This window comes from Caretta caretta, chromosome 2, assembly GCF_965140235.1.
Source record: "Caretta caretta isolate rCarCar2 chromosome 2, rCarCar1.hap1, whole genome shotgun sequence".
Classification (NCBI taxonomy): Eukaryota; Metazoa; Chordata; order Testudines; family Cheloniidae; genus Caretta; species Caretta caretta.
Genome location: NC_134207.1, coordinates 179,579,821 through 179,597,619, shown reverse-complemented (window position 1 = coordinate 179,597,619; position 17,799 = coordinate 179,579,821). Strand labels below are relative to the sequence as shown.

At 40.5% G+C, this 17,799-nt stretch overlaps 1 protein-coding gene across 3 annotated transcripts in view; it reads left to right on the top strand.

Annotated features, from left to right (window-relative positions):
* Positions 1-17,799, top strand: part of NME8 (NME/NM23 family member 8) — a 39,196-nt gene that overhangs the window by 8,105 nt on the left and 13,292 nt on the right. For 2 of the 3 annotated variants that reach the window (XM_048839197.2, XM_075125618.1), the window contains 6 exons: positions 357-473; positions 1,580-1,646; positions 8,683-8,759; positions 11,283-11,375; positions 14,682-14,842; positions 15,752-15,930. In XM_048839197.2, coding sequence (XP_048695154.1) covers positions 357-473; positions 1,580-1,646; positions 8,683-8,759; positions 11,283-11,375; positions 14,682-14,842; positions 15,752-15,930 — 694 coding nt within the window. The remainder of the gene's footprint in view (positions 1-356; positions 474-1,579; positions 1,647-8,682; positions 8,760-11,282; positions 11,376-14,681; positions 14,843-15,751; positions 15,931-17,799) is intronic. The other variant, XM_048839192.2, reaches the window with a different exon arrangement.

The window sequence follows — 17,799 nt, the reverse complement described above, 5'->3', positions numbered from 1 at the left end:
ACTCCATCGCAGGTCAAGCCATTTCAATAAGAAAATGCCAGATTCTAAAATGTAAACCCTCTGAAGCTTTTGAGATAAGAGCTATGTTAAACAATAACAGAATAACAAATAATAGGAATAACAGTCAGTTTTCTTTGATAGCACTAATTTTAGCCCTGTGTTTTTGATTCATCACCTGTTTTGCAAATCAGTCTATCTGCAGTGATACATTGCTACACCTTTTAGTTTTAGAACACGGTATCATGGTAACTGTCTATTGCTGGTCAAAAATAGATTGTGTTAGAGGTCAATTAAATGTGCAAAACTACATTAGTAGATCTTACTGAGAGTTTTATTTTATCATTTATTTTTTACAGGATGGCAAAATTATAGCACTAGTGCGAGGCACAAATGCACCACTTCTCAGTAAGACAGTAATAGAGCTAGTAGAAGAAGAGAGGAAAATTTTAGCCGGGGAAATAGAACGCCCTCAGGTACTCACTAGATAACTGTTGTCTTATCAAGTTTAAATATAAATGCATATTTTTATTACATTTGCATGGTCTCTTTCCGTGTGTGGTGCTGTTTTTATTTCTTTTACTGTTGATATTTCGTTTTCATTTTTGTGGATACCACTATGTTTACCATGAACTGGCATGTATCTCATCTTTTAGAAACTTCCATTAAGTGGTACTCATCCACATGATACTGGTAATTTTACAAACTGATCTGTATGCAGAGGAGGGATTCTTCACTAACAAAAATATAACCAGCATAAAAACTAATTTTGTATTTATCTCTTTATTTATTTTTATACTTTCAATGCTGGAGATTTTTCTTATTATTTTACTAAGGGCTCGAGAGAATAAGGGAAAGGGGACAGTTCTTACCGAATTCCTCTTTCCAACTGAAATGCAGGTGAAAGATTTCCATTTATCTGTATAGATGCAAAAGATAAATTGTAATGGACTACAACTCAGTTAAGAAAAATCAGAACAAATTGTCTTAGTTCTGCATAAGATAGCATTATACCCTATCAAATATATTATTTAGCTTCTAGGGATAAAACTGCTGAAGAGATAACTGGTAACTGAGCTTGGTGACTTAAATAAATTATTTTTCTTGTGTTAGCAGCAGCAAGCCTGCCTGTTTCAAAACCCACTTGAACTTTGTGAATAATTGAGATTAAATAATTTAGTTGTGCTGCTAGAATTTTGGTGTTTACTTTATATTCTACATTTAGCAGAGAAATAGGTTGGACATTTCCACAGTTATGTCCATCTTTATGTTTCTTTCTGGGCTGGCACAAGGTTTCACAAAATCTGCAAAAAATGTTTAGAAGCAGAAAAAAAAAGCAGCTTAAATGTTGATGTTGGTATTATCTTGCACTAAGTTAACGCTGCAGGGAGTTTTGCAGAGAGGGGAAGCAGAGAAAGAACAAAGGAGTGACTTGCTCAACATCACTGGCAGAGTCAGGAATGGCACTTAGGTCTCATGATTCCCAGTGAGCTATCCACTGGCCCATACTGCCTCAATATTAACTTCATACTGACAGTATAATTTTATCAGAATAAGAACATGAAAACTGCAATTTTCTTAGGTACAAGAGCTTGTGTTTTTAGAAGAGAAAGCATCAGAAGATTATATTGAAGAAACCCAACTTGGAGGTAAAAGATATTTTAATTATTTTAAAATTACTACTACAAAGAAAAAACTTAAGTATCTTGTTAGGTATTTGGTATTAGGATTATGTGTGTCCAGTCATAACATTTTCCTTTGGCTCATTTGGTAACATGAGAGATTATTGTGGAAGGAGTCAAATATCACATGCAGATGCATATGAATGTCGTAAAATGATCAAACTAATAACAGATATACTTACGTTGTTATTATTAATTATTTCTGTAATGTCTGAGATCTGGATCCAGCTCTATGAAGATTAACATGATGGAGTGCTCAATGTCTATAGCAAAGGGTTTAATTTGAACTTTGAATTATCTTCTAACGTAATATAGCATCCATGACAGAAAAGTTATGGTAAAAAATGGTGACCAAGAATGACATGGCACCTAAAAGCTGTGCATCTTGTAAAGGCCTAAGAGTATGAATTTTGTTGGGGAACAAATGAGAGCCCTGTTTCGCATACAGTATCCTCCAGAGTCTCACAGAAAGGAGTCTGATTTTGTTAGTGGTACATATGAAGGACAAAATGTCAGCAAATATGCTGAGTGCAGCAATTACAAGATCTGTAGCAGCGTTGTTTTTTCTGAGGTGTTCACGTGGCCTTGTCCATCTGGCCTACCACAAGAAGTGCAAGTCAGAATGACTGCTCATGCATTTTGGAGCACAGGCTTGTTCTAATGCCTGGTAGAACTAGTGACCCAATGAAGAAATTAACAGATGAGTAAAACTACCAAATCCCTGGATTTATAAGACTTAATTAAGGAAAGTCAAATTAGATACCATCTACAATCTAAGCAGTTGCAGGCCAACTATTTGGGAGGTCTGTAGTATCAGCAAAAAGCAAAACAGGCCCAGGAGAAAAGGCAATTTGAAGGCTAACAACAGCGATACAGTATTTCCAGCCCTTTAGCACTTCTATCCAGCTCTTCTTCATTGAAACAACACTTTTGAAATGCGACTTCAGAGCAGGGCTGGCCTTACCATGAGGCGAACTGAGGCGGCCGCCTCAGGTGCCAGACTGGGTGGGGGGGCGCCACTAGGACCCAGAATGTAGAAAATTGTGTCTGCTGCTGGTGCATATGTATTCTCTCTGCTCTAGATGCAGAGATGGTGGAGTGCTGTGCTGGAGGAAGGAGGGCACAAGAGACATAACTGGTAGGCAGGAGAAAAGGTGAGAGGGAATAACAGAAAGCAGCAGGAGCTGCAGGGAGAGAGGAGGAGGAGCCTCTTATGTACCTCTCTAGCACCCCTAGGAGCCTGGACTGATTAACACCAGCTTCTCAGGGAGCTTCCTGTTTCCTGCTGCTTCCCTGAAACCACTTGAGGAGAACAGGCAGTCAACTGAAGTAGTAGGAGCCAGTTAGGCCTTTAAGACGCTGATATCTTTCCTCACTCAGGCCCTGCTACCAGCATGCTTATTTGTCCCCTTCAAATGAGTGTTGAGAGCCACTATAGCTGGCACAGAACAGCAGTCATGAGTGAAGGAAGAAAACACCCCTCTGGGGCAGCATTCAGTAAAAGAAAGAAAGCAAAGGAAGCTTTTCTATCTAAACAGGAAGGAGCTCTCCTAAGATACATAGACACAAATGTTCACAGTGAGCCTTCCGGCCCCAGTGAGGATGTGAGTGATGAGGAGATGCCTGACCTTCCAGTTAGAGTGCAGGTGACCTGGCAGCTACTGCAGCATCCATATCTCCATCTCAAATGGATGTAACCGTGCACATTCCTGAAGAAAAGTGTAGATCAGAGAAGAGTGTGGTGTAGGTGCAAGAAACAGTTGCTGCTGAGTTTAATTCCTTAAGTCTAGATAATCTAGGACTGAGTGGACCCACTTGAGCAGTAGCCTGAGGGAATTTCTTGTACCGCATGGGCCATAGCAAGTGAAAAACTTCTTCATGTTCCCCAAAGACAATGAAAATAGAAGTTTCCATCCAACACATTACTGGTGTGAAATCCCCAATGGTGACAAAGTGGAGAGGCCATGGCTTATGTACTCAAAAACCCAGAATGCTGCACACTGTTTTTGTTGCAAACTCCTCCAGTCTAATGTTCCAGACACATGGGGTTCTACAGGAACAAAGGACTGGAAAAATCTGGCTAGAAATCTGGCATGCCATGAGACAGCAGCAAATCACCAGAGAGCATCCCAGCGGTGGAAAGAGCTTGAGATGAGACTAAGGTTAAAGGCCACCACAGATAATCAGCATCAAGAGAAGACTGCATCAGAGTCTCTTTACTGGCAAAATGTTCTGAAAAGGCTCATTGCCATTGTGAGAATGCTTGCTACCCAAAACCTAGCACTGCGTGGCACTTCAGATCAGCTGTATGTGCCAAACAATGGAAACTTCCTTAAAACTGTGGAGCTGATGGCTGAGTTTGATGCTGTACTCCAGGAGCATCTAAGAAGACTCACCACCCAAGAAACGTACACATCCCACTACCTTGGAAAAACAATTCAAAATGAGATCATACAGTTACTGGAAGAAAAGTCAAACAGAAGATTGTGGCAGATCTGAAGTCAGCAAGATATTACTCTGTTATTCTGGACTGCACACCTGACATCAGCCATACAGAACAAATGACTTTAATGGTGCATTTTGTAGCAACAACAGAACCTAGTGAAAATGTCCCTGCAATGGTGACTGTCAGAGAGCATTTTCTAGAATTTATTGACATTGATGATACTTCAGGAGCTGGTATGACAAATGTGCTCCTTAAAAAGCTGGAAGATACGGGAATTACGATAGCTGACATGAGAGGTCAGGGCTACGATAATGGTGCCAACATGAGAGGAAAGAACAGAGGAGTGCAGACACGGATCCAAGAGTTAAACCCTCAAGCTTTTTTTTTGTCCCATGCAGTTCTCATTCATTGAACTTGGTGGTCAGTGATGCAGCATCAGCTTCTAGTGAGGCTGCTGAATTCTTTAATATAATTCAAACCATCTATGTATTTTTCTCTGCATCAACTCATAGATAGCAAATTTTGAAGCAACATCTGGGAACATCCTCTCTGACACTGAAACCACTGAGTGCCACACGATGGGAAAGTTGAGTGGAGGCGATAAAGCCTATCAAACACCAAATTGGGAAGATAGATGATGCCGTAGTTGCCATTATGGAGGATAATGCTATGACAGGAACTGTTTGTGGGAGAACAGTGGTAGAGGGAAATGGAATCACCAGAAACATACGTAACTTCAAATTTCTGTGTGGCTTAGTGTTGTGGCATGACATACTGTTTGAAATAAATGTTGTGAGCAAGAGACTCCAAGGTGTTGGCCTTGATATATCTGGAGCAAAGGAACAACTGGACAAAGCTAAGTCATACCTACAGTCTTACTGGTCAGATGAGGGATTTCAAAACGTTCTGAAGAGTGCACAGAAGTTGGCCGAGGAACTTCACACTGAAGCAATTTTCCCACCCATTCAAGAATACAAGAGTCACCGAAGAAGAAGACATTTTGATTACGAGGCACGGGATAATTCCATAAGAGACCCCAAACAACAATTCAAAGTTGAATTCTTTAACCAGGTGCTAGATTGTGCAATACAGTCAAAGAACATTTCATGTAGCTCAAGAAACACAGCAGTATATTTGGGATGTTGTATGATATTCCAAAACTCCTCACTATACCTGAAGAAGACCCACACCAGCAATGCAGGGCACTAGAGACAGTGTTGACAAATGATGACATGCGCGATATTGATGCAGGTGATTTAGGTGATGAACTGAAAGCCCTTTCAAGATACATTTCAGCAGGATCAACTCCAAAGGCTGTTCTGGAATATATGTGCACAAATAAGATGACCACCTTCTTTCCAGATGCTTTTGTTGCTCTGCGCATACTTCTAACGCTTCCTGTAACAGTTGCCAGTGGAGAACGCAACTTCTCCAAGCTGAAGTTAATAATAATACATCTACGCTCCACAACGACACAGGAGAGGCTAGTCAGCCTTGTAACCATCTCAATAGAGCATGAGCTGGCCCAGACTGTGGACCTTCGGGAAGCAGTTCAAATCTTTGCAACCAAGAAGGCACAGAAAGCACCACTTCGATTATTCAAACAGATAAAAATGCCAGTGTTTATTATGCAGACAAGAAAAGTTACATTTGCTGTTCAGGCGTTTGAAAGTTAAGTGTTATTTAAAATTTTTGAATGAGGCTTTTAAGTTGTTAGTTCTCCTTTATTGGGGTAGGTAGCAGAGCAGTACCACAAGAGGAGTAGAACAGGAAGAAGGCAGAATTGAGACCTTTCAAAGTTTTGGCCCAAGCGAGGGGTCATGGGGGCGCCATTTGAGCTCCCCGCCTCAGGTGCCAACATGTTGTGAGCTGGCCCTGCTTCAGAGCTTTCATGCAAGAATTAGGGCAGTTGTTTGTTTCAGGAAGGTAGTTCTTTTCAATCTCTGTTAAATTTATCACTCTTCAGCCCTAGCTCCTAGGGCTGTAAATGCTTGTCATTCTCCCCAAAATAGGGTTCTGCGAAGGCAAATCTCAAAGAAGAAAGAAGCTAAGTAAATCCATTTATTCATATCTGAATATCAGTGACAACATAGCAGAATTTTTCGAAGCTTTCACGTTTCAACGCTAATTTCGAGTACTCAGCAGCTAACCTTTAGTGACCTACTGCACACCATCCTTGCATCTCTCCTTGCTGGTTATCCCTTACTACAAAGACCCTCCACCATTCCTTCCATAACAACTTTCTCAAGATTTTTTCCATCACTGTTCCTAATGTGACAAAGTACATAAATTTACATCTCTTGATTTCTGACATCAGGGTCTGCTTCTCTCCACTAACATTTCTAACATGGACAAAAGGCAAATGCCTAAGAGATGCACAAGAATCTTCACCAGCACCACACCTCAAAAGCTTCAGTTCCCTTCTTGTCAGCGAAATTATCTTCCCACCATTCACATCCATAAACCACTATGGAAAAAAATAAACTTTTCACCAGTTGCATCTTTGAGAAAAACTGGCATCTTGAAATATACAAAGGAGGCCATAGCTGAGTGAGTCATCCCTAGTTTTTCTTCCAGTTTCTTTGGAACAGGTCCTTGGTTGGATATATATGATCCTAAATAATTAAATTTCATCTGCTGCCTCTACAACTGGTCTGTTAATGGTGGTGCCCTCTTGCATCCTGTTTTTATTAGCTGTGTTTAACGTTCATGCATTTTGTTTTCGTTGTAAGCAGGAATAATCTGTATTCCTCATTAGTTGTTTTTGCAGACCCAAACATTTGTTGCACTGCATTGGTGGTTGTAGCAAAGAGCATTGTGTCATCACAAGATCTGAGGTTGATTAGGAGAGGTCCACCAATGAAAATCCTACCTCCTTCCACTTTGCCAAAACCTTCCAAACCTTGTCTCGTAATAAATTCTGTGCATGTGTTAAAGAGGCTTGGGGACAAAATACACCTTGCCCAGTGGAAAACCCACTCACTGTTGCCTACTTCTGTTTGCACCACGGTCTGTTGGTGTTAGAGACCTGCAGATAGCTCAATAAGATGCTTTGGAATCCTCATGTCTGCTAATATCTTCCAAAAGATAGTCATGTCAGACCATATCAAATGCTTCTGAGTCGTCAGTGAAGCACATGATCTATGGGTGATCGTACTGTGTGCATTTTTCAATGATGTGATGGATGTTCACGATGTGGTTACTTGTGCCTCTTTGAAACCAGCTTGTTGGGGTGATAGTTCTGCTTCTAGCCTTCCTTTCATGAGGTCCTAGATTATGTAGAGCAGAATTTTGCTTGTGTACTATGCCAGGGAGATGATATGATAGTTACTACGTTCTGTTATGCCTCCTTTTCTTTGGTAAGGACAGAAAGATTCCCTTCATTCAGTCCTCCAGCCAATTTCTAGTCATCCATACATCATTATAAGTTTTCAACATAAGATCAGTACCACATTTGCCAATTGTTTTAACAGTTATTCAGACACGTTATCTACCTCTGGTGCTTTCACAGTCTTATTTTCATAATAGTATGCACCACTTATTCTTGCAGGATTGATGGCTCTGGCTCCGGCTTTGTACTCTTTTCTGTCGTCCTGTATTATGAGTCTCTCTGCTGAGACTACATATTGACACAGTAATGTCTCCACCTATATTTAATGTCCTCACCCTCAGTGAGGACTCTGCCATCATGATCTTTTATAATATTTGATCATGGGGAAAACCTTTTGGTAAGAAGTCTGACCACTGTGAACATACCATTCATGTTATTACTCTTTATAATTCTCTTGCTGTTTATACACATGGAAGTCACCAGAAACATATTGACTACATCATGATATAGCAATGCTGGAGATCAATTGTCCAATGGTCAGAGACTTTCCCAAGTGCCAACTGTGGGTCAGACCATCAGCTGTTAATCTCAAACATAAAATTAATACTTAAAGAAAGGAAGTCCACCTCTAAATGGTGTTATGCAATTATCTTTCCTCTGCAGATTCTCACTTACCTGCCCTCTTTCCTGGCTTTTTTTCAGAGTCTTTTCCATTACAGATAACAGAATGAAACCGAGCCTTTTATAACCTTGTTTTGAATGTTGAACTCCACAAGGAAGTGTGAGTGCTACCCCTAGCATTTATAGTTGTAAATTATTCCAGGATTTGCAATACTGAGGTATGTGAGTCTGCTGAGGCAGATCTGTATGTACAGGAAGAACTCCACTTATAGATAAGTAGCTTTTCTTTCTCTTAATGGATCTACTTCATATATATACACTCACCCTCCCTTATCTCTGCTTTCAAAGTTGTAGTATTAAGGTGTGAGCAGTTGGGAAAAGGAATTGTATTTCAGTGTGTGATTCATGTACAGAGGTTTATAATCCACATTTGAACCTCTACTGCTATTGGTTCCCAGGACCCTATATCTTGGTGAGCAGAATCCAAAATTAAAAGGAAGCATATGGAGAGCTCAGGTTTTAAGTATAAAAAGTAAATTAGTCTGTGTATATATTTCAGTAAATATATTTATAAATATGCATATGTATTCTTCCTTTTCTTATAGAAGGAGTCATATACACTGTTGCAATTATAAAACCTGATGCCATTGCAGATGGAAGAGTAGAAGAAATTAAACAAAAGGTAAACGAAATTTTTTAAAAACCCAACTGTCGTGTCTGGTTAAGTGCCAAGATAGTGAGATGGGAGTATAATTGGATATTAATTTAGGACAAAACTGTACAGCCAGATCTGCTAATATTTATCCTATAAAACTGACAAACATAAAATGGTTGTGGCTGGAGCAATATGATTTTCACACTGATGCTGTTTAACATATTTTATGGTACTGGAAGAGGTATGTACTGAAGTATACTATGCAGATCATTGATTGACACACAAGTATTCCAACTGAAGCGCGGTAAGTTGCTTACACAGCCTCCCAACAATTCCTTATTTTTTTCTGCAGTTGATGGCAGGGGTGAGAGTTACCCGTCAATTCTGGGATAGGGCAGATGAGTCACAGAAAATAATTTCACAAATGTGGAAAATATTTTCTTTGCCACAGCAGTATTTTTCAAAATTCTAGACCTACAAATAAACCAGCTCAGATTAGCCAGTTCTTTACATATGTGCGTGAATGTATGCAGACAGTGATGAGCTGCCAAAATCTTAACAATGGGTTCCCTCCTCACCCCATGAGGGGGTCGTTGCCCACCCCTGCCCCCCGGGACTCCTGCCCCATCCAACCCCCCCACGTTCCTTGACACCCCCTCCGCAGGACCCTTGCCCCATCCATCCCCCTCCCCTGTCCCCTGACTGCCCCCAGAACCGGGCACCGTACCCCTAAGAGCCAGAGGCACGTGCCCACCCCACCCCTAAGAGCCAGAGGCACCTGCCGGGGGGTGAGGTGGGGAGTCCCGGCGGTGCTTACTTGGGGCAGCTCCCAGGAAGCATCCGGCAGGTCCCTCAGGCTCCTAGGGGCGGGGGAGAGTAGCTGGGGGGGAGCAGGGGGAGCAGTAACTCCCCCCACTGATCACATCAAAAGTGGTGCCTTAGGCGCCGACTCTCTGGGTGCTCCAGCCCTGGAGCACCCATAGGGAAAATTGATGGGTGCAGAGCACCCACCGGCAGCTCCCCAGCCCCAGGTCACCTCACCTCCGCCTCCGCCCCTGAATGCGCCACCCCGCTCTGCTTCTCCGCACCCCCCTCCCCTGCTTCCCGCGAATCAGCTGTTCGGCGGGAAGCTGGGGAGGGGTGAGAAGCAGGCCGCGGCTTCCCGCTCAGGCCGAGCGTGGCGGAGGTGAGTTGGGGCGGGGAGCGGTTCCCCTGCACCACCCCCCCCGCCTCGGGTTACCTGCTGCGGCGTGGGAAGCCCTCTTCGCGCTCCCCCCGCCCGAGCTCACCTCCTCTCTGCCTTCCTGGGCCCGAGTAGGAAGCCACCGCTTGCTTCTCAGTCCTCCCTGGCTTCCCGCCGAACAGCTGATTCGTGGGAAGCGGGGGGCGGGGAAGGGAAGGGGGAGGGCGGAGAAGCAGAGTGGGGTGGCACATTCAGGGGAGGAGGCGGAGGTGGAACGGAGGTGAGCTGGGGGTGGGGCGGGGAGCTGCCGGTGAGTGCTCTGCACCCACCAAATTTTCCCCGTGGGTGCTCCAGGGCTGGAGTACCCAGGGAGTCGCGCCTAAGGCGCCACTTTGGGCCAGTTAAATTTAGAAGCCCTTTTAGAACCGGTTGTCCCTTGCGGAACAACCGGTTCTAAAAGAGCTTCTAAATTTAACAAGCGGTTCTAGTGAACCGGTGCGAACTGGCTCCAGCTCACCACTGTATGCAGACATACATAAGCTCATGCTTATAGGAAAGTAAAGTCACAGGATATACACTGGTAATGATTTAGATGCATAGGCAGACACAACATTTGGTTAAGGAGACATCATTTCTGCCTCCAGAACATAGTACTAGAGGAATGCTCATTTCAGTTCCAGAAATGCTGAATTGTGGACATGCAGACGTATAGTGGGTATATGCTGTGCAGGGAGTACACATGGTGATACAGATCATATCAGTGCATGCCTACTCTACGTATACATATTTCTACCATGCTAGTGGGAATTTTAAAAAATAGATACTCATGTTATTTCTGCATACGAAAATCAAAAAGCAAATATACTATAATAAAAAGTTAATATATACTTTGTAATGGCGGTAGACCAATTTTTCCGAAGTATGTACAAATACTTTACAAGTACATGACTGACTGCTGCATAATAAAGCTTTTACTGTCAGTCATTAGGAATGATTATGTGCTGCCTTCCCATAGGTTTGCTTTATTTGCATTACTGGAATCAATAATGGTAAAACATGTTTTACAAATAGTAGAGATTTTCAATAAAATCTGTATATTGAGGTACATAATGTGTAACAAAAGGCTTCTTTATTTTAATGGGTGTCACACTTGAACACAGTCCAGTACTTTGAAAAGCTGGAAATTTAGTTGGGCTGAATGAAGAAGTTACTATATTTGTGATATTTCGTATTACCTCATTTAAGATTCTACATAAAAATCAGTCAGTTTTTAGAATCATGGCAAAAATATGTGAACTAATGTTTGCTGATTTGCTATATGTCTCCCTCAAATGCTTCTGAACCTGATGGCTGATCTGTAATTGAAGATTACAGAAGCGGGCTTTGGCATTGCGGCAGAAGAGGAGAAGACATTAACTGAAGAGCAAGTTAGAAATTTCTACAGTCGCAATATAGAACAGGTAAAAGGCCTACACAAATAGAGATGGCTATATTGATAATAATATCATCTATATGGCTTGTAAAACATTTATAAAATGTAATTGATTTCAGTTAATTAAAATTATTGATGACACAGAGAGAAAATAAATTAAAAGATTGTCTCATCTTCTTTGCTTCAGTTTTCCAGTCCAACTCCTGTACGATGCCTGTGGTTATTGGTGTTCCAACATTGCATTTAAATAACAATGGAATAGTATACAATCCTTGGTACATACTGAAGCAATAGAGGTTTATTTTCCCTAACACAACCAACTCATTAGCCAACAGTGGAATAGTCAGAATAACATAAGGTAAATACTCTAAACAGCAAAAGCTATATATACTCTAAAAAACAACAACGATTCATATATGTATGGTTGTTGTTTTTTAGAGTATATAATATATAATTAGTTCAGAGGGAGCTGTGAACTGTGGGAAATCAGTTATTTCAAATTTGGTGACAATATATACCTCCAGACCAGTGGCACTGCTATGGGCACCCACATGGCCCCACAATATGCCAACATTTTTATGACTGACCTGGAACAACGCTTCCTCAGCTCTCGTCCACTCACGCCCCTTCTCTACCTACGCTACAATGATGACATCTTCATCATTTGGACCCATGGGAAGGAAACCCTGGAAGAATTCCACCACGATTTCAACAGTTTCCACCCCACCTGGACCAATCTACACGGGAGGCCCACTTCCTAGACACCATGGTGCAAATAAGTGACTGTCATGTTAACACCACCCTGTACCGAAAACCCACCGACCGCTATGCCTACCTTCATGCCTCCTGCTTCCATCCTGGACACACCAAATGATCCATTGTCTACAGCCAAGCACTGAGGTACAACCGCATTTGCTCCAACCCCTCAGAGAGAGACCAACACCTACAAGATCTTCACCAAGCATTCTCAAAACTATGATACCCACACGAGGAAATAAGGAAGCAGATCAACAGAGCCAGACATGTACCCAGAAGTCTCCTGCTGCGAGACAAGCCCAAGAAAGAAACCAACAGAACTCCATTGGCCCATCACATACGATCCTCAGCTAAAACCTCTCCAGTGCATCATCAGTGATCTACAACCCATCCTGGACAACGATCCCTCACTTTCACAGGCCTTGGGAGGCAGGCCAGTCCTTCACCCACAGACAACCCGCCAACCTGAAGTATATTCTCACCAGCAACTACACACCACACCATAGTAACTCTAACTCAGGAACCAGTTCATGCAACAAACCTCAATGCCAACTCTGCCCACATATCTACACAAGTGACACCATCACAGGACCTAACCAGATCAGCCACACCATCACCGGTTCATTCAACTGCATGTCCACCAATGTAATATACGCCATCGTGTGCCAACAATGCCCCTCTGCTATGTACATCGGCCAAACTGGACAGTCCCTACGTAAAAGGATAAATGGACACAAATCAGATATTAGGAATGGCAATATACAAAAACCTGTAGGAGAACACTTCAATCTCCCTGGACAGACAATAGCAGATTTAAAGGTAGCCATCCTGCAGCAAAAAAACTTCAGGACCAGACTTCAAAGAGAAACTGCTGAGCTTCAGTTCATTTGCAAATCTGACACCATCAGCTCTGGATTAAACAAAGACTGTGAATGGCTAGCCAACTACAAAAGCAGTTTCTCCTCCCTTGGTGTTCACACCTCAACTGCTAGAAGAGGGCCTCATCCTCCCTGATTGAATTAACCTCATTATCCCTAGCCTGATTCTTGCTTGCATATTTGTACCTGCCTCTGGAAATTTCCACTACATGCATCTGACGAAGTGGGTATTCACCCACAAAAGCTTATGCTCCAATACATCTGTTAGTCTACACATTGCCACAGGACTCTTTGCCGTAGTTATTTCCTTGTTAGTCTCAAAGTGTGATTCTACTCTACTCTGAAAATGAGTGTGTAAAAATAGTACTTGTTTACACTGTATGTACTTCAACTGTTTCAGAAAGTAGAATACTGCCCTCATTTACAACTGTGCAATCCTGTTGAAAACGATGAGATTACGTAAGTGCAACTGAAGGCAGAATTTGGAGACAATAGAGTTGCTGCGGTGTAGTTGAGAGCAAATTTTGGCCTATAGAATATTTATAATGGGGATTTTGAATGAATCAGAAAGAACACAACTTGACTTTTCAGATACCAGGTTGTGTTTGTAGGACTGGCAGTTTAGATAAAACTTCTTATTTGTTGATGGAGCAAATTTACTCTTGAAATCACTGAGATAGTAAACATTTTTTTGCAATACTTTTCAGTGTAGAGAGACACTTTATGTATTGTATAGTACTAAATATATTTTTCTATTCACTTTCATTTAATTTATTTTTATATGTCTATCATGCAAACTATCATATTCCAAAATGCTTTACACCAAGAGAAAAATAACTGTAGAATTGAGTGTCCTTACAATATATCCATAAAATCTGAAAGGTAAAATAATACATAGAGATGAATCAGAATATGAAAAAAGAAAAACTACACATTAAAAACAGTAAAATACAAATAAATATTCTTGCTTACTATCCTGTTAATATGAAAGGAGAAATATATTATGTAAGTTAGGGATGGGAGATGTTGGCGGGGGAAAGACTCAATCATATGTTAAAGCAAAGAGAAAGGTTTAAAGAAAGATTGGCAATGAAGTAAATGGGGGGCTTAGAGGGAATGAAGAGAATTCCAGCACTGGTGGAAAAGTGACTCCAAGTTATGAAGATACACAAGGAGGTTGCTTCCCAATAAAGTATCTCGCTGTGTGGATGAAGGCCAAGACTGAAGGGGAGAAAAGAACAGACAAGGAAGTAAGTGTCTGAGAATGTCCTGAAAATCAGGAATTTATAGAACTTTAAAAATCATGTCAGGAAATGTAATATATTTTGTTGCTTTACATCATGTGCCTCAGTCCACTATACTATAAGCATCACATTTGATCTCATCTCTGAGTTATTGGTACATTAGATTGGGAGAACATGTGGCACACAAGTTGTATGCAATAGTATAATTTCAATTATTTCAAGATCTTATATTTACTGTAAAGGCTGAGGCATACTTTATAATACTGTTTTATCACTTGAACTAAAATGGACTTATCACAAAATCTTATCAGATATTTCATATAGAATTGTATATGGTGATTGTAAATACAATAGTTAGATGGGAGCAAGTTATACAGCACATGTATAGTTTGATTTCTGGTGATAAGGTCAAACAGTTCTCTTTGTAGTATATAGTTTAGAAATTGTGTTTTTTAGCCTGATTTTGAAGATTTTGTGACAATCATGACTGGTGGACCATCCCATATTCTGATAGTTTCTAAACCAAAGGAGGTAACTGTTGCTGTTCCACAATGGAAAGAACTGGGTAAATCAGATGAGGATATATCTGCAGAGCCTCAGCCTGAAAAGCCAAACAGGTAACTGGAAAAATTCAAATGACACTTAAGTTTTATGCAGTTACATGAGAAATCATAAAAAAAATATTAAGAGCCATATTGTCACATGCCCTTATATGCACAGCTGTACAGATGCAGGGAGTAAGCAAGAGTCTCCCTAACCATGTGTGGGATACACAACAGCCCATCACAACTGCAGTCCCCCCAAAGTGGCTTGCAGAATGGGCTAGGCACACTAAAGGATGGTACAGCCTGCACAGTGCTACCACAGTCTAATTATATGTACCTGCACTGACCCAATTCAATCTAATTACATGACCCTGTACTGACATGAATGTAAAGATGTTAGAAAGAACCAGTCATTATTCTTTTGTCTTTCTGATTTACAGCTGCAGTAGCCTTTCCTGGATAAATTTTGTCTGACGTGATAATATTAGAGTGATCACATATAGGTGATCCTCACAATTATAAACATGTCACAATAAAAATTATTTCTTTTTCAAAGAATTTCTATAGTGCTGTGTTTTCAAAGATCATGCTTTAGGTATATAAACCATGATCCCCTTATCAATCCTTTTTTAGAAACTGTCATTGTCAGTGTTAATTTTGTCCAGTGAAATGCACAGAGGCTATTCAAAGGCAGACCAAGTAGAAACATTGCATGACTGAGATTTCGCTTTCAAAGTACTTATGGTATGACACAGGAAGTAACTAATACTCTGTTAAGAATGGACAATATACTCATTACTTAGAACTGCTGGTTTTTGTTGGTATGCAGAATCATAAAGTAACTGGCATTCTATTCTTATATGTTTTACTAAAGTATTAAAATATATTTTTTCAGCAAGTCAATTATTGATATGTTTGTGTAAAACAGTAAATGAATATAAAGGATACATTAATTTAGATGTATTATTTGTCTCTTATTAGCTTGCAAGAAGTTTTGGAATCCGAGAATATGTTAAATTTATGTCATGTGGAAGACAGTGTAGAAGATGCTAGCAGGCAACTTGCCTTCTTTTTCCCAGATTTTGGTAAAAAGAAGACTGGCCAAAATCTTGAAAAAACATTGGCCTTAATTAGACCTTCTCTATTAAAGGAAAGAAAAAGTAAGTGATAATAACTACATTTTTCACCTGCAGTACACAAAGAAGGCCTTATATTTTGGATTTCAAAAATCCTGGTATCTTTTAATGAATAATACCTAGTTTTTACCTAGCGCTTTTCTCCAATAAATGTCAAAAGTGCTTTACAAAGTGGGTCAATATAATTATCCCCATTTGACAGATGGAGAAACTGAGAGAGATGAACTCATTTGTCCCAGGTCACCCAGCAAGCCAGTAGTAGAGCCAGGAAGAGAATCCAGTCCTCCAGTCCAGCGTTCTACACACTAGACAATGCTGTCTTCAAATTAGTTTCTGTGCTCAGCATTAAGTTGACAGAACTGTATATCAGAAAAATACAATTTATTCATTCTATTCTATTTTTACCTACTTTTATGTGAATATCATTTTATTTCCTGTTTCAGAGTAACAGCCGTGTTAGTCTGTATTCGCAAAAAGAAAAGGAGTACTTGTGGCACCTTAGAGACTAACCAATTTATTTGAGCATGAGCTTTCGTGAGCTACAGCTCACTTCATCGGATGCATACTGTGGAAACTGCAGCAGACTTTATATACACACAGAGATCATGAAACAATACCTCCTCCCACCCCACTGTCCTGCTGGTAATAGCTTATCTAAAGTGATCATCAAGTTGGGCCATTTCCAGCACAAATCCAGGTTTTCTCACCCTCCACCCCCCCACACACAAACTCACTCTCCTGCTGGTAATAGCTGGTAATGGGCTATTACCAGCAGGAGAGTGAGTCTAATTGCATCAATCAAAAATCAATGAGTCTAATTAAAACATATTTAAATGAGTTATGCTTTCTGCTAAAACAATTTAGCTAGTTTTCAGAGTAGCAACTGTGTTAGTCTGTATCTGCAAAAAGAAAAGAAGTACTTGTGGCACCACTGTCCTTGAGTGGTTGAGCATTCTCTGCCAGGTCCAAGGCAGCATCTATGGCTAGCTTGAATAATGTCTGTTACATAGATTTGAAAGAGTAATACGTGGAGCACTCTTCTTACATTTACATGGCATTCCTTTCTTGATTTGACATCTAGTTCTCATGCAACTGGGAGAGCAGTTTTGCAGTCCATATATAGGGCCTGATTCTGCCACCTTTGCTCATGTAAAATAGTGTATACTTGCAAAAATAGCCACAGAATTCAGTCATAATTATGCCTTCTATTAGAACTCCTGGACCCTCCTTTGTGGGGACTGTAATGAGAATATAACATATTATTATATTATATATAATAATATATAATATAATAATAATATTTCAGAATGAGAATCTTTATTGACGTTTCTTCTCTGGAAAAAATAGTTACTTGACATTGAATTTTAGTTCTTCAAGTTTATTTACTTGGCAGATCCACAGTCCCAACCCAATTTTTCCCAATGTATTCTGAGTATTTTTGTGATTTTGCTGATTGAGTGGAGGTCAGCTGGAATGATCAATGCTATAGTATTAACATTTGTATTTCCATCAGCAAACTTATTGAAACTCCAAGTGACTAACGCTCATTTGACTGGATAAAGTTTCTATAGGTGATATTTGTAACTTACTTATGGACATATCAGCCAGTGGTATTTGAGAGCTAGAAGCCCAATATGAGTGTCTCTCCGATAAGGGTGACTTTTAATACTGTAGCAGTGAACAATCATTCTGATCCAGTAGAGTGTTATCAGGCATACTTTGAGCTATGCTGTGCCCTACTAGCTCTGCCATTCACCAAAACAGCTGCAGGTTAAAAAACGAGGTTCAGTGAAAAACAAACAACAAGTGAAAATCAGTTACAATTGAGAAATCCATGATTTCAAAATGTTGTTCTTTGCTTTAAAAAAAACCCAGCTAGTTAGCAGCAGCTGA